This window comes from Gymnoscopelus braueri, assembly GCF_963280865.1.
Source record: "Gymnoscopelus braueri genome assembly, chromosome: 11".
Lineage (NCBI taxonomy): Eukaryota > Metazoa > Chordata > Actinopteri > Myctophiformes > Myctophidae > Gymnoscopelus > Gymnoscopelus braueri.
The window spans coordinates 2,823,233-2,844,270 of NC_137613.1; the positions used below are offsets into that span (position 1 = coordinate 2,823,233).

Here is a 21,038-nt window from a genome sequence, read left to right on the forward strand (position 1 = left end):
ACACACATGTTAACGCCGGTATCAAAAAGACGACACAACAGAACGGCATAAAACCAACGATCCTGTTTGTTTCGAGCCGTTGACATCTTTCATGAACGCAAAACAGAAATGCATTGTTGCCAGGCAACCGTCTAATATAGAGCACTCGAACTGAACGCTGTAATCGCCGGGGCCAATTTGAAACCTCTTCTCCACACACAGAAGAGAGAGCGGAACAGAAGAGCCATATTTAGAGCTCTCACAATACTTGTTGTTTGCGTAGACATATGGCAACACAGCTCTCTCATCATATTCCCTCCAGTCATTACGCTCGATGGATTATTGGCATCGCTGCTTCTCCACAGACATCTGCTGAGGATCCTAGATCAGCCTGCATATGTTTTACATCCAACGCCTGTTTTACATCCAACGCTGGTCGTAATCCTTTTTTGTTCTGCGGTTTGTTTTGGATTTTTTTTGGCACTTTGTTCCGACTCGTTTGGAAGTGATTTTCTGCATTTTGGAAGCTCAGCATTTCCAGCTTCACCACATGATCTCAAACGGTCAGCGCTCTGGGCCTCTGGGCCTCTCGCCAGCGTAATGCGATGCTACTAGGCTAGATATCAGTGGTGGAAAGTAACTAAGTACATGTACTCAAGTACAATTTTGAGGTATTTTGACTTTACTTGAGTATTTCCAATTTCCAATATTTTTTACTCCTACTCCACTACATCTCAGAGGAAAATATTGTACTTTTACTCCACTACAATTATTTGAAAGCTTTAGTTACTAGTTACTTTGTATTATTATTACAAGACGTACATTAACCACTTCAGCCCTATATACATTTCGGCCATTTGAAAATAGCAGATCTACAAGCTCACAATGTGTCGTGAGCTTGTAGATTTGCTATTTTCAAATGATTTTTAGATTTGAAAACTTGTGAAATGGCACATTCTGCATAATGAGTACTTTTACTTTTGGTACTTCAAGTACATTTTGATGCCAACACTTTTGTACTTTTGTACTCAAGCACATTTTGAATACATTGCAGTATTGATATACTTTTACTTAAGTAAAACAATTTGAGTATTTTTTTTCCACCACCGGGCCTCTCGGCCAGCGTAACGCGATGCTACTAAACTAGATATGGACTTCCTGTGAGGGGCCGTATCCTCCTGAGGCCCACAGAGAGGCTTTTTGGACGCCGCAAGAAGCACATGATGAAGATGGAGATCGATACTCCACTTGATTTTATTAGCCCTGCAGCAGAACTGAACATTAAGGCCCAAGAAAAACACCATTCTGTTTCAGCCCCATTTACAGCACATTGACACACTTTATGAAACACACAGCTGAGTGGGTAGAGAGGCCGTCTGGGACCGGGACAAGTAGTCGGTTTGGGTTCGACCCCTTTCAGCGTATACGTGTTATGAAGTGTCCCACATGTGCAAAGACACTCAAACCACTAACTGCTCCCTCGCCATGTGTGCTCATCATAGCCATCTGAGCAGCCATCAGCTAGGTTAACCCAGTAAGACCGGGAACGCATCTGTGCCATTTTTAGATGTCTTTGGATATTCCAAAATAGCAGATCTACAAGCTCGTAGCGCTGTGCCGCGATATGAGCTTGAAGATCTGAATGTAATATGTTTTAAAGCGAACATTTGTAACTCAAATCTTTGCTTCTGGGGGATTCTACAAATGTCTTCTAAATCCTAACAGTTTAAAAAAAAAAAAACGTTTGTCGCTATATATCAGTGGCTCTCTAACTTTTTCATGTCAAGGACCCCCAAAATGATATGTATTTGGCCACGGACCCCCATCTCAAAATATGTTGTTCCAGGGAGCCCCACAGAAGCAAAGATCTGAGTTACAAATGTTCGCTTTAAAAAACATATTCAAAGATTTGCATACATTTTCACGATAACAAACAAAATAGCAGATCTACAAGCTGATGAGCTCGTATATCTGTTATTTTTGAACAGCCAAATAAATCTAAAAAAAACTACACAGATGCTCCCTCTTTACCACTGAACGTGGTGTACATTTTCATGGAGCTGTGATGTGGATCTATGCTGACACTCAGCATGAATTTCCATTTGGTTTCACTTCTTTATTCAGTGTGAACGTTGCTCCCATCGCAGCCGTGTTCTGACAGCGAGTCATATCGCTGTAAAGCGACACCGAGTTGGCCAGGTAGCTTGCTAAATAACCAGCCAGATACGGTAATATTTTGTCGTATATATACAGGCAAAAACGTTACGTTTTTGTCTAGAACATTTAGGAATTGAGGGACATTTTAGTAAATACACGCTATATTCTGTGTTATTCCTGTGATTCTATTCGCAACGGCTTGAATAGCTACACCGATATGATCGGGATAACGTTATACCACCGTCCTTTGTCGTTTTCAAATGTCTGCCACAGTTGCAGTGGTGTAAAGTAACTGAGTACATTTACTCTTATTGTTTAAGTACTGTACTTTTACTTCTACTCCACTACATCTCAGAGGCAAATATTGAACTTTTACCCCACTATAATTATTTGAAAAATGTAGTTACTAGTTACTTTGGAGATTTTGATTATTATTACAAAACATACATTAACAACTTCATCCCTATATACATTTCGGCCATTTGAAAATAGCATATCTACAAGCTCACAATGCGTCACGATGCGATGCATTGTGAAGTTGTAGATCGGCTATTTTCAAAAGATTTGTATACATTTTAAAACATAACGAGTACTTTCTACTTTTGGTACTTTAAGTACATTTTGATACCAATAATACTTTTTTACTTTTACGCAAGTTAATTCTGTATTCCGGACTTTTACTAGTACTTCTACAGTGCAGTATTGACATTTTTACTTAAGTAAAACATTTGAGTACTTTTCCCACCACTGCACAGTTGTATGACCTCATCACATTCAGTATGACCTCATCACATTCAGTATGACCTCATCACATTCAGCATGACCTCATCACATTCAGTTGTATGACCTCATCACATTCAGTATGACCTCATCACATTCAGTTGTATGACCTCATCACATTCAGTATGACCTCATCACATTCAGTTGTATGACCTCATCACATTCAGTATGACCTCATCACATTCAGTATGACCTCATCACATTCAGTATGACCTCATCACATTCAGTATGACCTCATCACGTCCAACGGAAGCGATGCAGCCAGAAGCTCCTCCTCCTACCTGCTTGGCACGTTGATGGACAGGTGCTCCAGTCGCTGTAAGGAGTGACGATGCAGTCTCTCTTACAGGGCAGCAGACATGGTCTCACTGTGTCTGGACGTAGGCTCTCTGGACACCTGGAGGGACATCAGACACACACATATATATATATATATAAGTATAAGTTACAGGGCAGCAGACATGGTCTCACTGTGTCTGGACGTAGGCTCTCTGGACACCTGGAGGGACATCAGACACACACATATATATATATATAAGTATAAGTTACAGGGCAGCAGACATGGTCTCACTGTGTCTGGACGTAGGCTCTCTGGACACCTGGAGGGACATCAGACACACACATATATATATATATAAGTATAAGTTACAGGGCAACAGACATGGTCTCACGGTGTCTGGACGTAAGCTCTCTGGACACCTGGAGGAACATCACACACTTTCATGAGTGGTTGTCAAATCTTTTCGTGTCAAGGACCCCTAAATTGATATTAGTATTTGGCCGTGGACCCCCACCTGAAAAGGTTTTGTGCCAGGGACCCCGAGAAGAAAAGATTTATGTAGAAATGTTTAAAAATTATTCAAAAATGTCCATCCATTTTCGATATTTTTCGAAAAATAGAAGATGCACATGTTCGTAGATGTGAGCTTTTACATCTGCTATTTTTGAATAGCCAACATAAAAATGGATAAAGTGGTTCAAATGATTGTGACGCTATGTTAACTACTTTTACTGGGGACCCCCTGGAACCCACTCAAGGACCCTTTGAGAACCACTGACATTATGTACAGTATTAATATAAAGCATCATCTACACACAGTATCCGTGGAATAAAGCAAAAATAAATAATATTCTCTTGAATTAAACATGTTGTCAGGCCAAGTCCTAAATGTGTGATTATAGTGAACCAGCATGAAAGGAGTCCTCCACACTAGTGCTCTGTTTCCTAAACAATAGGCATGTATCGATTTATCATAAATCAATTAAAATCAATTCTAACTGGTGACAATTTAAATAAATTTAATTTAAAAAACAGCAGTTAAAAAAACAGAAAAGATAATACAGGATCTTTGTAAGAGAATTGATTTTAAAAAATTGTGTTTCAGCAATTTGCTACTGTATTGAAAAGAGGATACGAGAAAACACAGTATTGTAAAAAACAAACAAAAAACAATACAAGATATGACCCAGTCATATACCAGCGTCCCCGCACGGAACAAAACACGGCCAAAATGGCAGTAAATAGTAAATCGTTTACGAACGGAGCTAAATCAGTTTGTGTGTCTCAGTAAGGGCTTGTGTGCGTTGTCTTGTTTTTTTTCTGGGTCGCTGTTGGAGGCGGCACTGTGTGTGTGTGTGTGTGTGTATGAGATTGTGGGTCGTCTTTAGATCCCATATTCTGAGAGGACATTGAGCCCTCATTGGCTAAAGGACCAGCCAATGAGGAAAAAGTGCTGCAAAAGTCACGACTAGTGAGTGTAGATGTAGACCAGGTTGCAACCTGGTAAAAATTAAGAGAATAAAATACTGGATTTGTGTAAGAGAAATCATTAAAAAAAAAATCTGTAAAATAATTTTGTGTTTAAAAAATCGTGAAAATTTGTATTGTGAACCTAGCATCGTGATTTGAATCATATCGTGGGTTGAGTGAATCGTTACATTTCTAGTAAACAATGAACACAATAGGATGTTTAGGTATTAATGTTCTAAATATCTATGCGTTCTTGCTGTTCTGCACATGAGCCAACCAGTTGAAGAAACTGCAGATTGAGGCTATCTTTGACCTTTGCTTTTATTAAAGATCCAAGACCATTGACGTTTTTTTGGAAGATGCTTACAGTTTTTAAACATGTATTCTATACTGCGAGTTTGACCACGTCGAATACCCTTTCATTTTAAAATAACGAGTAACCGGAAAATAGCCGATCTACAAGCTCACAACACGTCACAGTGCGACGTGTTGTGAGCTTGTGGATCTGCTATTTTCAGAGCGCAACACCCGAGCGCAACCAAACATAAAACGACTTGTCTTTTAGTTCTACTGGATCTCTTCTCGCAGTGCAACGATGTTGTGAGCTTGTAGATCAGCTATTTTCGGTGCGTGACACGTTTCCATAGAAGACAATGCTGGGCTGCTTCTATGGAATACACATGATTTAAATCATTCGTGGCGACCGAGAATTTTTAATCCATGAATATCGCCCCGGAGGGAGAATATGACACGTATGTTCCAACACTCACACAGACACAAGCATGGTGCGACATGGTAGGTATATCGCCCTGGAGGGACGATATGACACAGATGCTCTGGATCAGTGCCAAGGAGAGGAGAGAGGAACACAGAGCTGGGAGGCTTTGGCTCCCTGGTGGCTCTGTCTTATCTCTGTGTGTGTGTGTGTGTGTGTGTGTGTGTGTGTGTGTGTGTGTGTGTGTGTGTGTGTGTGTGTGTGTGTGTGTGTGTGTGTGTGTGTGTGTGTGTGTGTGTGCGTGTGCGTGCGTGCGTGCAGATATGTGTGCACATCATCTCTGTCGGGGTGTAAACCTCATATGTCCAAAACTGTTACTTTTCAGGATTAAAAATTCAATAGCATCAAAAGTAGCAGATCTACAAGCTCAAAACGCGCCACATTTTGAGCTTGTAGATCTGCTACATTTGATGCTTTTGTGTGACACTGTAGTATCATCAAGTCGGGCGTTGAATTACGAAAAATTTGTAATAGTGTAACCGCAGGATTTAAAAAAAAAATAGCAGATCTACAAGCTCATAGCGCGGCACTCAGTGACGCGCTATGAGCTTGCAGATCAATAAAGATGATCCTGATTTTGAAGTAACATTTTGAAGTACTTTTACTTTACATGAGTTATTTCCATTTTGCATTGCTTTAAACATCTACTCCACTACATCTCAGAGGGACATATTATACATATGTATATATATATATATATATATATATACTCCACTACAATTATTTGAAAACTTTAGTTATTCGTTACTTTGTAGATTTTAATTATTATTGGAGAACATGCGTTAACCACATAATCCCCCCCAAAAAGTGAACACGTTTTGACTACAGGCCTTTTACTTCTAACTTGTAACATTTCTATATTGTCATAATGCTACTTTTACTGAAGTACAAATCTACCACTGCCTAGCTTGAGGCCTGGCATACGGGGGGGGGGGGGAACTGGCAGCATGGGGGGCTGGCAGGGTTTGTCTGCCCAGAATTATGCAGAATAAATAAATAGATAATTAATGTCTTTAGCTTAGAGACACACAGATGTTACAACAAGAGTCCAGCAGACACATGCACTCTCACACACACACACACGCACACGCACGCACACGCACACGCACACGCACACGCACATGCACATGCACACGCACACGCACGAACACACACATGCACGCACGCACGCACACGCTCACAAGCCTTTGAGCGATGCAAATGAAGTCTTTGTTCATGGTAATGGTCATGTGCTTGTACATTAAACATCAGCAATTACATTAATGAATTAATTGTGAGTGTTAATCTAACCACTTTCAACCTGGCACACGTATTTATGGGCATTATATATTATTATTTATTATTATGTCATTATAGGGGAACGTTTTCAGTTCTTAAATTCAAAATATATTTAAAAATATATAAAAAAACTGTGAAAATAGCAGATCTACAAGCGTTGTGACGCATTGTGAGCTTGTAGATCAGCTATTTGGTGTAGAGGGGAAAATAGGAGGGAGCCAAGGATAGACCCCTGTGGGACAAACTGTAACGTATAATCGTGTTTATTCCATTAAGACGGGGAACACATCTGTGTGTCATTTTAAGACTTCTTTGGCTATTCAAAAATAGCAGATCTACAAGCTCATAGTGCAGCACCGAGTGTCGCGCTATGAGCTTGTAGATCTGCTATTTTTGATACATCGTGAAAAATGTGGGCAAATCTTTGAATATATATACTTTTTAAAGCAAACATTTATAAGGGATTCTACAAATGTCTTCTAAATCAAACAGTTTTTTGAAAAAATATATGATCAGTGGTTCTCATACTTTTTCATGTCATGGACCCCCAAAATGAGATGTCTTTGGCTGCAGACCCCCAACTCAAAATATGCTGTTCCAGGGACCCCCTCAGAAGATTTGAGTAAAAAAAATTGCTTTAAAAATATTCAAAGATGTGCACACATTTTCATGCTTTTTTTTCAAAAATAGCAGATCTACAAGCTATGAGCTTGTAGATCTGCTATTTTTTAATAGCCAACAAAATCTTAAAATGACACAGATGCGTTCCCGGTCTTAATGGGTTAAGTGGGTTAAAGTGGGCTCAGACATGTGGGGGTCTTACTTCTTGGGGGGCACTTGTCCCACGTTGACCCGCACACAGATGACCTTGCGCGTCTGCATGCCCACCGAGCAGGAGGCGGGGTCGTCCCCCCGGGCGCTGCGGACCAGCGAGGTGTTGGCGGCGGGGATGGAGGCGTCCTCGATGCACGGGCCCCAGGCGCCCGTCTGCCAGTGGTACACGGTGCAGGGGTGGTCGTTGCAGCTCCGCCACTCCTGGAGGGCACTGGTGTTGGGGCACTGGATGCCACCTGACAGACACACGGGCACGCACACACGCACACACACACACACACGTACACGCGCGCACGCACCACACACACACACACACACACACACACACACACACACACGCGCACACACACACACACACACACACGCACACGCACACGCACACACATAGACAGAAGAACACGCACACAGCAGAGAATGCAGTGAGTTCATAATACAGTCCTGAATATTAACCACATGAAGCCTATAGCTTCTCTCTTGACCCTTTGTGTGAAGTCCCGCCCATGATCCCGCCCCTCTTCGGGCCCATTGGTTGCTGTTGCTTGGTTGGACAAAAATCCCCTCTCTCCATCCGCTACCATTGAAAAGACATGTTTTTCATTTGCCTCGTATTGACATCAATGTGTTCAGTTCTTATTTTAAACTTGGCCTCAGTAAAAAGGGAACATATCGGGTGCAGTATAGTTAACCGGGAATAAAGTGTTGTATTCTAAAAACTGGATATTTTACCCATTTTTGGCAAATTCAGCATAAACAACCGGAAGGAAGGCAGAATGAAGAGGAAGGGGCCTGCTTGTTGGTCAGGGACCAGTGAGATGGCTGACAATGGGTCAATGTTGGGGCAAACATTCCAAAAATTGCAGATCTAATAAGATCGGCTATATTCGAGATTTGGTGAAGTGGGAAATAGTAGCGGAGCTATCATTGAACCCTGAGGGACACCGCTCAACTAGGTATAGAGGGTTTAAAGTTCAAGTTTTATTTCAAGTTTAAGTCTTATAATATTTAAAGTGCAAAATCACACGGATGTCTCGATACACTTTATGACATATTACAACACAGTGAAAGACGATATGAAAAAAGTGGTTACGAGAATTGAGCCATACACAGACTCTTTTCACAGCTGCCATTTTGACAGGTAAACACAGCTGAAGCTGTGGACGTGTTTAATTTGAGGTTTAATTTAGGTATGAACATGACTGTTCATTTCACGCTGACACACAGAAACACCTAAAAGAAACATCACAAATGAATTAGTTTAATTTACCCATCACAATGGCAGCTGTTAACACTAAAAGAGGAGTCGGTAACGGTAGGGCGGTATTGCTAAGGTGGAACGTCTATGATATATCTACACAATAGACTTAACCCTTTAACAGTCTGCTCAACCAATTGGTAGAGCACATTTTAAGTCACTATTTCTCATTGACAACATTGCTGAACTTAACTCAACCTGATTGAGCCCTTTCTACCATTTGGTTGAGGTATGTTATGGCAAAAAAAGGTCCACCAGTTGTCACTGTTTCCCAGTCACATGGATTCTCAGGTAGCCACTTTTTAGGAAGTGAAAATCAATTAATCCACTCCTGAAAGGTGGGATTTTTTTGGTTGAAATTTCAGAGGTAAGATTTTTTTTTGTCATATTATCATCTCAGAGGTGTTACTGAACCTGATTATGTAGCTTGATACAATTAAAAAAATCTAATAATGGTCTAATAATTTTCTGAAAACATGCTCTACCAAACGGGTTGTTTGTCACTTTATGGTAAGTAGTGAAGCTAAACTAAAGTAATTAAAATGTACTATTTGCTATGGATAAATAGGGCTTTTGCTAATTCAGTGTTGTTAATATAATACATATAATGTTATTTCATTATATTTATGTATTAGTATGATTTTATTCCTATCTAAAAAAACATGCTCAACCAAATGGTTGAATTGTCATTTAATGGTAAAGGTAGTGGTGCTGAAATAAAAAATGGACTATTTTGATGATCTGTGTGATGAAGAAGATGACCAAACAGATGATGCTGATCAACTCTCACAAGCAGAAGAGACTGGGGAACATAATGGGAGACATATTTCTCAGTGAATGCATATAAATCAATGTATAAGCATGAAACTTTTACCATTACCATAAAGTGACATCTCAACCGTTTGGTAGAGGCCTATATTTGGAAAACTGTTGGGTCTGTTAAAGAAATTATAATTGATAGTTGTTACTATTGCCCCAAATAAATAAAAAATGCAAAGAAATAATTTTTCCAATGCTTTTTTCTTGGGGTGACCTTTAAAGGGTTAAAGTGTCCTGTACATCAGCCATGTCTACTTTGTCAACCTGTGGATATTTAGAACAGAATAAGATATCAATAATACTCAATCAATAACACTATGATAAGTGTTCTCTTCTTCCAAAGTAACGCTAATGGATAATAACACCCACGCTGTCGGCGTTAACCACCCGCAATAGAAACATGTGGTTGTGTTGATGATGTCATGATGAGTGCTCTAATAATAATAATAATATTAATAATAATAACTTGAATTTATATAGCGCCTTTCAGAAACCCAAGGACGCTTTACAATACAAAAAATCACACCCAGTGTGAAGTGAGCGGTGTCATCACAGTGATGGAAGCTCACTTAAAAAATATATATATTTTTGGGCGGTGACACCGCCCCTATATGTGAGGTTTGGATATTTGTACAGCAAATCCTGCGCTGTGATTGGCCAAAAATGTACCCCGCCTAACCCTGCACCGTGATTGGCCAATCACAGTCTATTCAGGACTGTGATTGGCCAGTGTCACATGACACATGTGCATAGCCCTATATAAGAAACCATAACTTAAAAAAAAACATACATTTGTTTTGTTTAAGTTATGGTTTCTTCCATCACTTCCATCGGAATATGACTTTCATGACTTTCATAAAGAGTGTTTCAATAAATGTATTTATTTATTGTACATGATTGGTTGACTCCATTCAGTGTGATTAGCTAGCAAGACACCGCCCACTACACACAGGGTGTGATTGTTTTTGAAGTGCGTGGTACTATTTATTGGTTATAAATTTCATCATGCGTCTCGCTAGCCAATCAAAGCAAAGGGTCTGAATAGAGTCAGCCAATCACGGTACGGCGAAAAGGGTGTGAATAGAGTCAGCCAATCACAGTACAGGGAAGGACGGAAAGGGTGTGAATAGAGTCAGCCAATCACAGTACAGGGAAGGACGAATTCCCAACCCCACTTATAGGAGCGGCTACACCGCTCAAAAATAAACACACTAATTGCCAAAAGCCTGAGTAAAGAAGTGTCTCATCAGTGCAGAAGAGACACTGTACTGTATATTCTTACAGTAGAGTGTCTATTCTTGTTACATTCTGGTCCCCACTTTGAGAAGCAGTGTTTTAAGGTGATGATAACAGACTAGAGGCTGATACGGCGGTATATCTATAGGCACTAGATGTTTACATTCACTCCCATTCATTCACATCCTCCTTGTGTGAGTGTTTTAATGCGTTGCTACAGATTAGCTTCAGGCTTTCACCTCATTCGCCCCCCCTCCCCTCTCTCCCCTCCCCCCCCCCCCCCGCCACCCCCCTTCCTCGCTTTGTGGAAAGCAAACAAGAAGTGAGAGATAAACCACTGGGCCCCCCAGGGACCACCGGTGAGCAGGGTGGATTGGCAGCCATGGGTTTGACCCTCAGGGCCAGCGTTGAAACGGACAGACCCCAGCCGTGTGGTGCGTTCCTTTGTCACGTGACCCCGTCACATGACCCCGTCCCCCTCCGCAGCCCGCAGAACCGTCATTAGCGGACCGCCGTCACCTTGGAAAAGGAGAACCCCCCGCTGAGGAGGAGGAGGAGGAGGAGGAGGGGGGAGGAGGGGGAGGAGGAGGAGGTCGCCCATTAGCGGCCAGGAAGGCATTGAGCGAGATGTGGAGATCAATGGAGGAGCCAGGAGACCAGCTGATAACTGAGAGATATGATTGACCTCTATGCAACCACAACGCACTGACCCACTCAACGGTGTGTAGAGTAACTGTACATTTACTCAAGTACTGTACTTAAGTACAATTTTGAGGTACTTTATTTATTAGTATTTCCATTTTTCAATACTTTAATCCGGCAGAAACCTCCAAATCTCCATATTGTGCTTTTTCTTAAATTAGCGTCCTACTTTATCATACGACAATGTCACACAAAAGCTTCAAAAGTAGCAGATTTGCCACTTTTGATTTGCTTATTCGCTGCCAAGGACGACTTTGACGTTTAGTTTTGTAGTGGTTTTATTAACCCTATAAGACCTGAGGCGATTCTTTAAAAAAAATCTAAATCCTAACAGTCTTTTTAAAATAATCTAAAAAAAAATTTTTCAAGATTTTTTAAAAATAGCAGATCTACAAGCTCATAGCGCGGCACTCGGTGCCGCGCTATGAGCTTGTATATCTGCTATTTTTGAATAGCCAAAGACATCTAAAGTGACACAGATGCGTTCCAGGTACCAATGACATTACGCTGTTCTCTATATCACCCCAGTGATCACTTTCACTTTCTACTCACAAGGATCCGGAAACGACGTCGTCCGAAGATTTGCCCTGGATTTCGCGAGACGAGGTATTTTCAACGTGCAGCCAAGGGGGCTGTCGCGGTTGGAATGTTTTTTCTCTGGGCGACGCACACTGATACCAGGCGTGTGTTTACTAACGGTCAGGCAAGCGATCATAACGGATATACATTTTCTGTGACCAGTTAAAAAGGTTAAAAAAAATAATAATAATCTGGCAGTGGACAAACACAGCCAGAAATAAGTCTGGCACTGAAGGAGTTAATGAATTTGGATCCTGAAAATGAACACCCGACAGAGAGGATATAACTGACCTCTACGTAACCACACAGCAGGGACGTCCTTCAACCGGGTGTAATTCATAACATTAAATATTATTGGATTTACATGTTGGATCTTTGCAGGATGGATTAGTCATTCATCAGCCCATGGAGTTCATTAAATAACAGACAAACCATTACTGATGCTGTGGCTAATGGGATAGACGGTTAAATTAACTGTTAAATATTTAAGTGTTAGCAATTAAACTTTTACTCTTTGCCACTGGTTGAAGAATGTTGCGGCATTTTGTTTTTATCTCTGCTTGTGTTAATTAATCCATTAAGACCCGGAATGCATCTGTGTAATTTTTTTATTTATTTGGCTATTCAGAAATAGCAGATCTACAAGCTCATAGCACGGCACAGAATGCCGCACTATGAGCTTGTAGATCTGCTATTTTATTTAAAAAATTATGAAAATTTGTGCAAATCTTTGAATATATATATATATATATATATATTGTGAACATTTGTAACTCAAATATTTGCTTCTGGGGGATTCTTTAATGTCTTCCAAATCATTAAAAAAACCTATGTTGCTATACTATCAGTGGTTCTCAAAACTTTTTCCATGTCAAGGACCACCCACAGTGTATATGTATTTGGCTGCGGACCCCCATCTCAAAAAGTTTTGTTCCAGGGACCCCCCACAAGCAAAGAGTTACAAATGTTCGCTTTAAAAATATAATACATATTCAAAGATTTTCACATTTTCATGATTTTTCAAAAATAGCAGATCTACAAGCTCATAGCGCGGCACTCGGTGCCGCGCTATGAGCTTGTAGATCTGCTATTTTTGAATAGCCAAAGAAATCTAAAAATCACACAGATGCGTTCCCGGATTGAATGTGTTAAGCAAAGCGTGTTTTATCTTTATGTCGTAACGACAGACAGACATAACGCTCTCTTCCATTCCTCTGTGTGTCTGTACGTCTCTGTAGAGACGTTGTTAGGCTACAGGCGTTATTATAGTTGTTATCATTCATATGACATTCTTAGTGTTATCGTTCACTGAGCTGTGTGTGTTTTGTCGGCTTCGTGTCACAGAGCCTGTGTGTTGCTCTCAATAAGTGTCTTTGAAACGGCGTCATTAAATACTTCAACGTTCATAATCCAGGCTGTCAAACCGGGTTCCTCTACAGAAATAGATCATGCTTCTCAAAAGAAAAAAAACGACAGAGGATTGTTCTCAAGCTACAAATCACGTAAATATTTTGATTATGGAGACATTCTGTATATGCATGACGCCTCAGACAGTACTTTAAAGACATTAGAAGTGCTTTTCCACAGTGCGCTGGGCTTTGCTGCGGGAGCACGTTTTAGAACTCATCATACATTATACACTTCAGTAAGATGGTTTTCCCATGGCTCTTATATGAGGAAGCAGCGTATCATATCACCCTGTTCATTTACAAAGCACTACTTGGTAAATTACCCTTTGTATATGACAGGACTGATGGAGACTAAAATGATATTCCGACACGTGTGCTTGCATGCCTGTGTGTGCACGTGCGCGACCCCAACAGGGCTGCCTGTGCACCCCAGTCCAAATAAAGTCTGGACCCGCCATTGCAGCGTGCCAGAGCAGATGTCCAGGAGAGGAGAGGAGAGGAGAGGAGAGGAGAGGGGAGAGGAGAGGAGAGGAGAGGAGAGGAGAGGAGAGGAGAGGAGAGGAGAGGAGAGGAGAGGAGAGGAGAGGAGAGGAGGGACTTGATGGTTCCTCCAGCAGACAGAACAGAGGAGAACAGCAGCCTGGCTGTCTGAACACATCGCTGCACGTCATCCATCTAACCTCCACCCAGCCTCTGTCTGCCTGCCTGCCTGCCTGCCCTGCTGCATTGTGGGGATTCTGGGGAAAGCTAATGAGCTGCAACGCACACACCCACCAGCTCAGTGGTCTTGTGGTCAGAGGGTCCGCCCTGAGATGGGGAGGTGGAGGTTTGGTCACACTAAAGACTATAATAAAATGGGACCCAGTGCCTCCCTGCCTGGCACTCAGGGTTGGATTGGTGGGTAAGTCCCTGTGACATTCTAGCGTCATGCCCATGGGGTGTTCTTGCACATCAAGCCGCCTCACGCTACAGGAATGTGAGATATAGGCTCCTGCTCTTTGGACCACATGGCTCGGTGAGGCTTACTTATTAACGCACAGACTGGCAGGGTTGTTCTGCAGCAGAGTGTGTGAGGAATATAGGTGTCTATACTGTACTGAGAGAGAGAGAGAGGAGGAGGAGAAAATAACATTTATGTATGAGAAGAGACGTGGTGAATACGCCAGACAGTGTGACCTCAAGTGTGAAGAGCTCCTGGTGTCACATGTCAGGAGCAGTTAGAGCCACAGCAGGGCTGTTAGACTGACTGACTGCACAGACACACACCCCACAACACAGAGGGAGAAGTGAAGCGCTGAGGTCACGGTGGCTGATTCTGGTACTGCAGCTTACCACAGCCAGGGCCAGACACATGGACGTGCGAAAACGCTTCTCGACCAATGGGCTTGACTGGCGAAGTTTGCGCACACGTTTAAGCACAAGCTTGTGCACAGGGTTGTGCACGCGAGTCGACACAACAGCGCCTGCAAGTCGATGCGAAACGACACAGATGAGCCCTGAAATGTCACCGTCAACAAACACGGAAGACGGGGTAAAAAGCAGTGAAAAGGGAGTATGTGCTGCTGGGTGAGCAACTCCATACAAGTGAATGGGCGGGCGGGCAACCCAAGGGTTCCAGGTTCCATCCCCGTCGGCTCCTCCTGGTTACTAAGAAAGTGCCCTTGAGCAAGACACTGAACCCTCTAACTGCTTGCTCCCTATAGACCATATTCACACGGCGGCCATATTGCCATTAAGTCAATGAAATGCCACCCCAGTTGCCACCCCAGTTGCCACAGCAACGCAATGTTAACTTCCAAAATGGCCGCCGTGTGAATATGGACTATGAGCAGCCGTGCATCATGGTTTCCTCCACCGTCGGTGTGTGAATGTGAAGTATACATTTACCATGTGTATATGGCAAAGAGAGTTGGTGTACACTGAAAACACAGCGGTCCTGGTAGAGTTGTAACTCGGGTCTGTTTTTACTAAAGAACCCAGGGGTTTAAGTGGTTCAGTTAACGCTGGGTTTGGCTCTGCATGTTCACCATGCGGCTTTGCCAGCCCATGCATGCACCCATCTCTGAGCTGGTGACTGGCAGCTCTGCGGGCTGGGGATTTAACGTGTCAGGAACCGTTCCATTACCACTCACACACCCACTTGCACAGCGGCTCTGCTCACCTGGGGTTTGAACCACTTAGCGCCGAGGGAAACGCTCATTACACCCCGACCCGCCGCTACGCTATACGCTGTTCAGGGCTGTTCTCCATTACATCCAGCTATAGGCTGTTTAGCCCATTAAGACCCGGAACGCATACCGTGTCATTGTTAGATTTTTTTGCTTCAACCATTATTTTATACTTTAGGGCTATTCAAAAATAGCAAATCTACAAGCTCATAGCGTGGCACCGAGTGCCGCGCTACGAGCTTGTAGATCTGCTATTTTTTGTTTGTTTTATCGTGAACATGTGTGCAAATCAAAACATTTTTACTCAAATCGGGATTCTACAAATGTCTTCTAAATCCTTTTTAGTTTTTTTAAATAACAAATGTTGCAATAATATCAGTGGTTCTCAAACTTTTTTTCATGTCAAGGACCCGCAAAATGATATGTATTTGTCCACGCGTCGGACCCCTATCTCAAAATATTTTGTTCCTGGGACCCCAGAAGCAAAGATTTGAGTAAAAAATGTATATATATTCAAAGATTTACACACATTTTCACTTTTTTTTTTTTTTTTAATCTACAAACTCATAGCGCTTGTAGATCTGATATTTTTTTTAATAGACAAATAAATCTAGAATGACTCACAGAAGCGTCCCCGGGCTCAGTGGGTTAGTTCAGGGCTTCTCTCTATATGCTGCTACAAGCGTCTGACATAACGCTGAGCCAGCAGAATGTGGAGGCGGCAGCGTAACACACTGACTGGGTATCTAGACTAGACGGCCATATCTCCTTCTTTTTAATAAAACATTATCGATGCTGACAGGGTGGAAACCTTGCGTGTGGATGAGAAAAAGATGATTTGGTGTTCCATACAATGCTGTATGGAACACAACACACTTTTCATTTGTTAAATATTCTTTAAACCCACTGACCACACTTTCAAAAAAATAACCGATCTAAAGCTTACGTCGGTTCAGTGTTAATTTTGACAGCAAATCTTGATTTAGTCTTAGTCTTAGTCTTTTGAACAACACACCATTTAGTTATAGTCCTATCTTAGTCTTCTGAACATTGTTTAGTCTTAGTCTAGTCTTAGTCGACTAAATATCAAAAACCTTAGTCTCTTAGTCTTAGTCAACAAAATTAACACTGCGTGGGTTGCGATGCAACACATTGTGAGCTTGTAGATCGGCTATTTTGTGCTACCGTCGTGTGACCCTGTGGTATGACCAAGTAGGTCATTAAAGAAAAGGGATAGTTCACCCCCAAAAGGACTCTTTTTTTCTATGGATTACCCATGGAGACTTGAATTCATTTATAAGTTTTTGTTTTTGTCTCATTTCTAAGACAATAATGTGATGACCAGCAGGACCGGTAGGCAGCGGTTCTGGTAGGAGACACAAAGGAGTCTCTTTGTGTCTCCTACCGGAACCGCTGCCGGTCATCAAATTATTGTCTTAGGAATGAGACAAAAACTAAACAAAAAACAATATACATGAATTCAAGTCTCCATGGGGTGACTCATCATTAGAATTTTGTATTTGTTTTTGGGGTGAATTATCCCTTTAATGTTGCGATATGGAGATGCAAGGTATCCGCCCTGACAGCAGCGATCATGTAAGAGAGGTTACTTTACAACATCAGCTAAAACTAATAAAGCATTCTCAGGACTTCTCTAGGAACATTATAGCGTCTCTAACATCTCTACTAAAGAACGTATATATATAGGGGTATAAAAAGTACCAAAGATGGGAGGAACCATGTCCAGCCGGGAGACACCTTGAGAAGGAATGAAAAATGTAAAGTTTTGATCAATTCTACTGGTTCATACATTTATTAAACCATTAAAACCGGGAACACATCTGTGTAACCACTTTGTCCATTATTTTATTGTAGATACAAGCGTATATCTTGTAGATCTGCTAGTTTTGAATAATGTGTGCAAATCTTTGAATATATATATATATATATTTCTTTAAAACGTCTCAAATCTTTGCTTCTGGGGGTCCCTGGAACAACATATTTTGAGATGTCAAATACAAATACATATCATTTTGGGGGTCCTTGACATGAGAAAGTTTGAGAACCACTGATATTATAGACATTTCTTTCGTTTTGTAGAATCCCCCCAGAAGCAGATTTTAGTTACAAATGTTCGCTTTAAAAATATATATATATTCAAAGATGTGCACACATTTTTATGATTAAAACAAAAAATAGCAGATCTACAAGCTCGTAGCGCTGCACTCGGTGCCATGTGATGAGCTTGTTTTTGAATAGCCAAAGTATAAGATAACGGTTAAAGTGGTTAAAATCTTAAAAGGACAGATGCCTTCCCGGTCTTGCTGGGTTAAAGAGGAGCTGGAAAGAATCCTACAGGATCGGCTCAATGCATCTCTAATGCATGAAGGCTCTGACACTTTGAATAAAACACTCACTCTGTCTACAGATACAGTAATATTCAGAAACACAGACTCTATACTCAGTGGTGGAAGTGAGAAGTACTCAGATTTAGTTTTACTCAAGTAAAAAATAAATAACTCTACTGAAGCACTTTGCTCATACATACATACATCTAAATGCCAGAGTGCACTTAGTAAGAATACCACAATGTAGAAATACAGGACTTTTAATACTTAGAATTAAAATTCCTGTATTCAAACATTTATTTGGGTAAAAGTACCAAAGTATTGGCATCAAACTATACTTACATATACTTATAATAATTGTATCAAAGTGATTATTTTAAAAACAAGCTCACAACACATCACATTGTGACGTGTTGTGAGCTTGTGTTTTTTTTTTTTGATCTTGTATGAAGCTTGTCTATTTTTGAATAGACCATGTATAAGGTCTTAAGTGACCAATGTATGTTTAGTAATAATAATGTAAAATCTGCTAAATAACTTATAACTACATTTTTCAAGTAATTGTGGTGGAGTCAAAAAAAAAAAAAAAATTCCCTCTGAGGTGCAGTGGAGTAGACGAAAAATAAAAGTATTGAAACATTTAAATAATCAAAAGTGAAAGTACCTCAAAACTGATCTTGAGTAAATGTACTCAGTTACTTTCCACCACTGACTACAGTACTAGCTCTGGAGACATACTAAGGCCTCTATCTATTGCAGTGGTTCTCAAAGTGAGGTCCGGGGGCTCTCTCAGGGTTCTAAATGGACCCTTATAGAGCGTCGCAGTTCCCGCCCACTTCCTGTTTTTTTTGGTGCCGGAAGAAAAAACTCAATGCATTTTTCCATTGACATTTCCAAAAATATTTATATCTATTAATTTAAGCCTCGAATCAAGCCATCATGACATGAAATGAATCATGACCATAAACGTTTGATTCTGTGATTTTTTTGTTGTTGAAAACGGCAAAACAAAGGGTATTTATTAAATATAGTATATCATATAATTAAATATAAAATAAAAAAAAATCACAGAAAAAAACGTTTTATGGTCATGATTCATGTCATCTCGTGATGGCTTGATTCGAGGCTTAAATTAATAGATATAAATATTTTTGGAAATGTCAATGGAAAAATGCATTGAGTTTTTTCTTCCGGCACCAAAAAAAACAGGAAGTGGGCGGGAACTGCGACGCTCTATATAAGTCTGTAACTCTGACAGATGTACACATGTTATTTTAGTTTGAGAACCACTGCTCTCTATCCAGCTCTAAGACAGAGCCGTTACGCTACGCCTTACCCTGCATCACAGTGATCCAGGCCACAACCCTAGCAGTGGCTGTGGAGGAGGAACCAAGGTTATTAGAGTTAACCAAAACTAACCAAATTACGTAAACTAAAATTTTTAAAACATTTTTGTTAACTAAACCAAATAAAAACTACAATAAAATAAAATAAACTATAACTAACTGAAACTTTATTGTGTGTTTATAAAACTAACTGCAATTATAGACAAAATGCCCTTAGTTTCCACATCAAAAGAAGGAATTAAAAAAAATCCCTAAAGGGTAGCACATCCAAAATTTCAAATACATTTACTCACACTTCCACTTTTTTTTATTGGCACACACCAATAAATGAACGCTGGTGTGTGTGTGTGTGTGTGTGTGTGTGTGTGTGTGTGTGTGTGTGTGTGTGTGTGTGTGTGTGTGTGTGTGTGTGTGTGTGTGTGTGTGTGTGTGTGTGTGTGTGTGTGTGTATATATATATATATATATATATATATATATATATATATATACATATATATATATATATATATATATGTTTATACATATTCAAAGATTCGCGCAAAAATATTTTTCAAAAATAGTAGATCTACAAGCTCATAGCGCGGCACTCGGTGCCGCGCTATGAGCTTGTATATCTGCTATTTTTGAATAGCCCAAATTCATCTTAAAATGACACAGTATGCGTTCCAGGGTTGAATGGGGTTTTAACCGTACTCCACTACTAAAGTAAATGTACTTTAGTTACTGTCCCACCACCACCCACACTCCTCCAGGACGATGATGACTCACCCTCTCCGGCGTTGTAAGCCAGGATGGAGCGCGCTCTCATCTGCCGTCCCTCCGTGTTCTTGCCGGAGCAGGTGTGGGAGCACAGGGTCCAGGGCGTCCAGGGGCTGAGGGCACAGTCCTTGGAGCAGGGCACCTCGCACACGACGGGCATGGGCAGGATGGCGTCGCGGCACAGCTGTCTCTCCACGTACCCTCCTGGGGAAGAGGACGGAGAGGAGAAACCACGGTCAAACAGCGTATCCACATTCAGGGTCGGATTTATTGGAGTTGAGGCCCCAGGGCTAGAGTATTTTTTGAGGCCCCCCCCCTGCGCGTTTTTTTTTGCGGGCTTTTTTCCTTTTATTTCAGGTTTTTGTTACTTTAATTTGGTTAATTTGGTAGGGTTACTTTACAATTTGATCATAAAAAAACAATAATAAAAAAAAAAGGTTACACTTTTTTATTTATTTTTTTATTTTAGGCCCTCCCCCAGTTGGGGGCCCCGGGCTGCAGCCCACCCTAGCTCAACGGTAGGTCCGGCCCTGTCCACATTGTATATTACAGTGTTTCACAGACAGAGGGACGGGAGCCATTCTTGGGACCGTCCCCCAAATATTTTTATATTTCTTATAAATTAGAAACAAATTTTAATAAAATCTAAATAATTTCATAAAGTAAAAAAAAAACAACAACAAAGAAATTCCATGAATTAGAAAAAAATAATCTCATTCATTATTATTTTTATTATTATTCATTATTCTGTCAGCATGTTGAATGATATGTGAAGCCGGGCGGGGAGGAGGAGGTTGATAATTGGCACTGGGGGTGGAGCCTGTCAACAGGGAGTGTGTGTGGGGCGGAATTAATTGGCTTAACG

The 21,038-nt window shown here is 41.0% G+C and overlaps 2 protein-coding genes across 2 annotated transcripts in view; one reads left to right on the top strand and one right to left on the bottom strand.

Moving 5' to 3' along the window:
- Window positions 1-21,038, top strand: part of LOC308094783 (protein NLRC3-like) — a 293,741-nt gene that overhangs the window by 127,424 nt on the left and 145,279 nt on the right. The window lies entirely within an intron of this gene.
- The window catches only part of thsd7aa (thrombospondin, type I, domain containing 7Aa), a gene marked incomplete at both ends in the record, with an annotated part of 158,541 nt that overhangs the window by 82,700 nt on the left and 54,803 nt on the right, over window positions 1-21,038 (bottom strand). Inside the window, 4 exons of the mRNA XM_080441696.1 lie at window positions 3,198-3,313; window positions 7,543-7,789; window positions 19,403-19,441; window positions 20,183-20,377. Of these exons, the coding sequence (XP_080297822.1) occupies window positions 3,198-3,313; window positions 7,543-7,789; window positions 19,403-19,441; window positions 20,183-20,377 (597 nt within the window). The remainder of the gene's footprint in view (window positions 1-3,197; window positions 3,314-7,542; window positions 7,790-19,402; window positions 19,442-20,182; window positions 20,378-21,038) is intronic.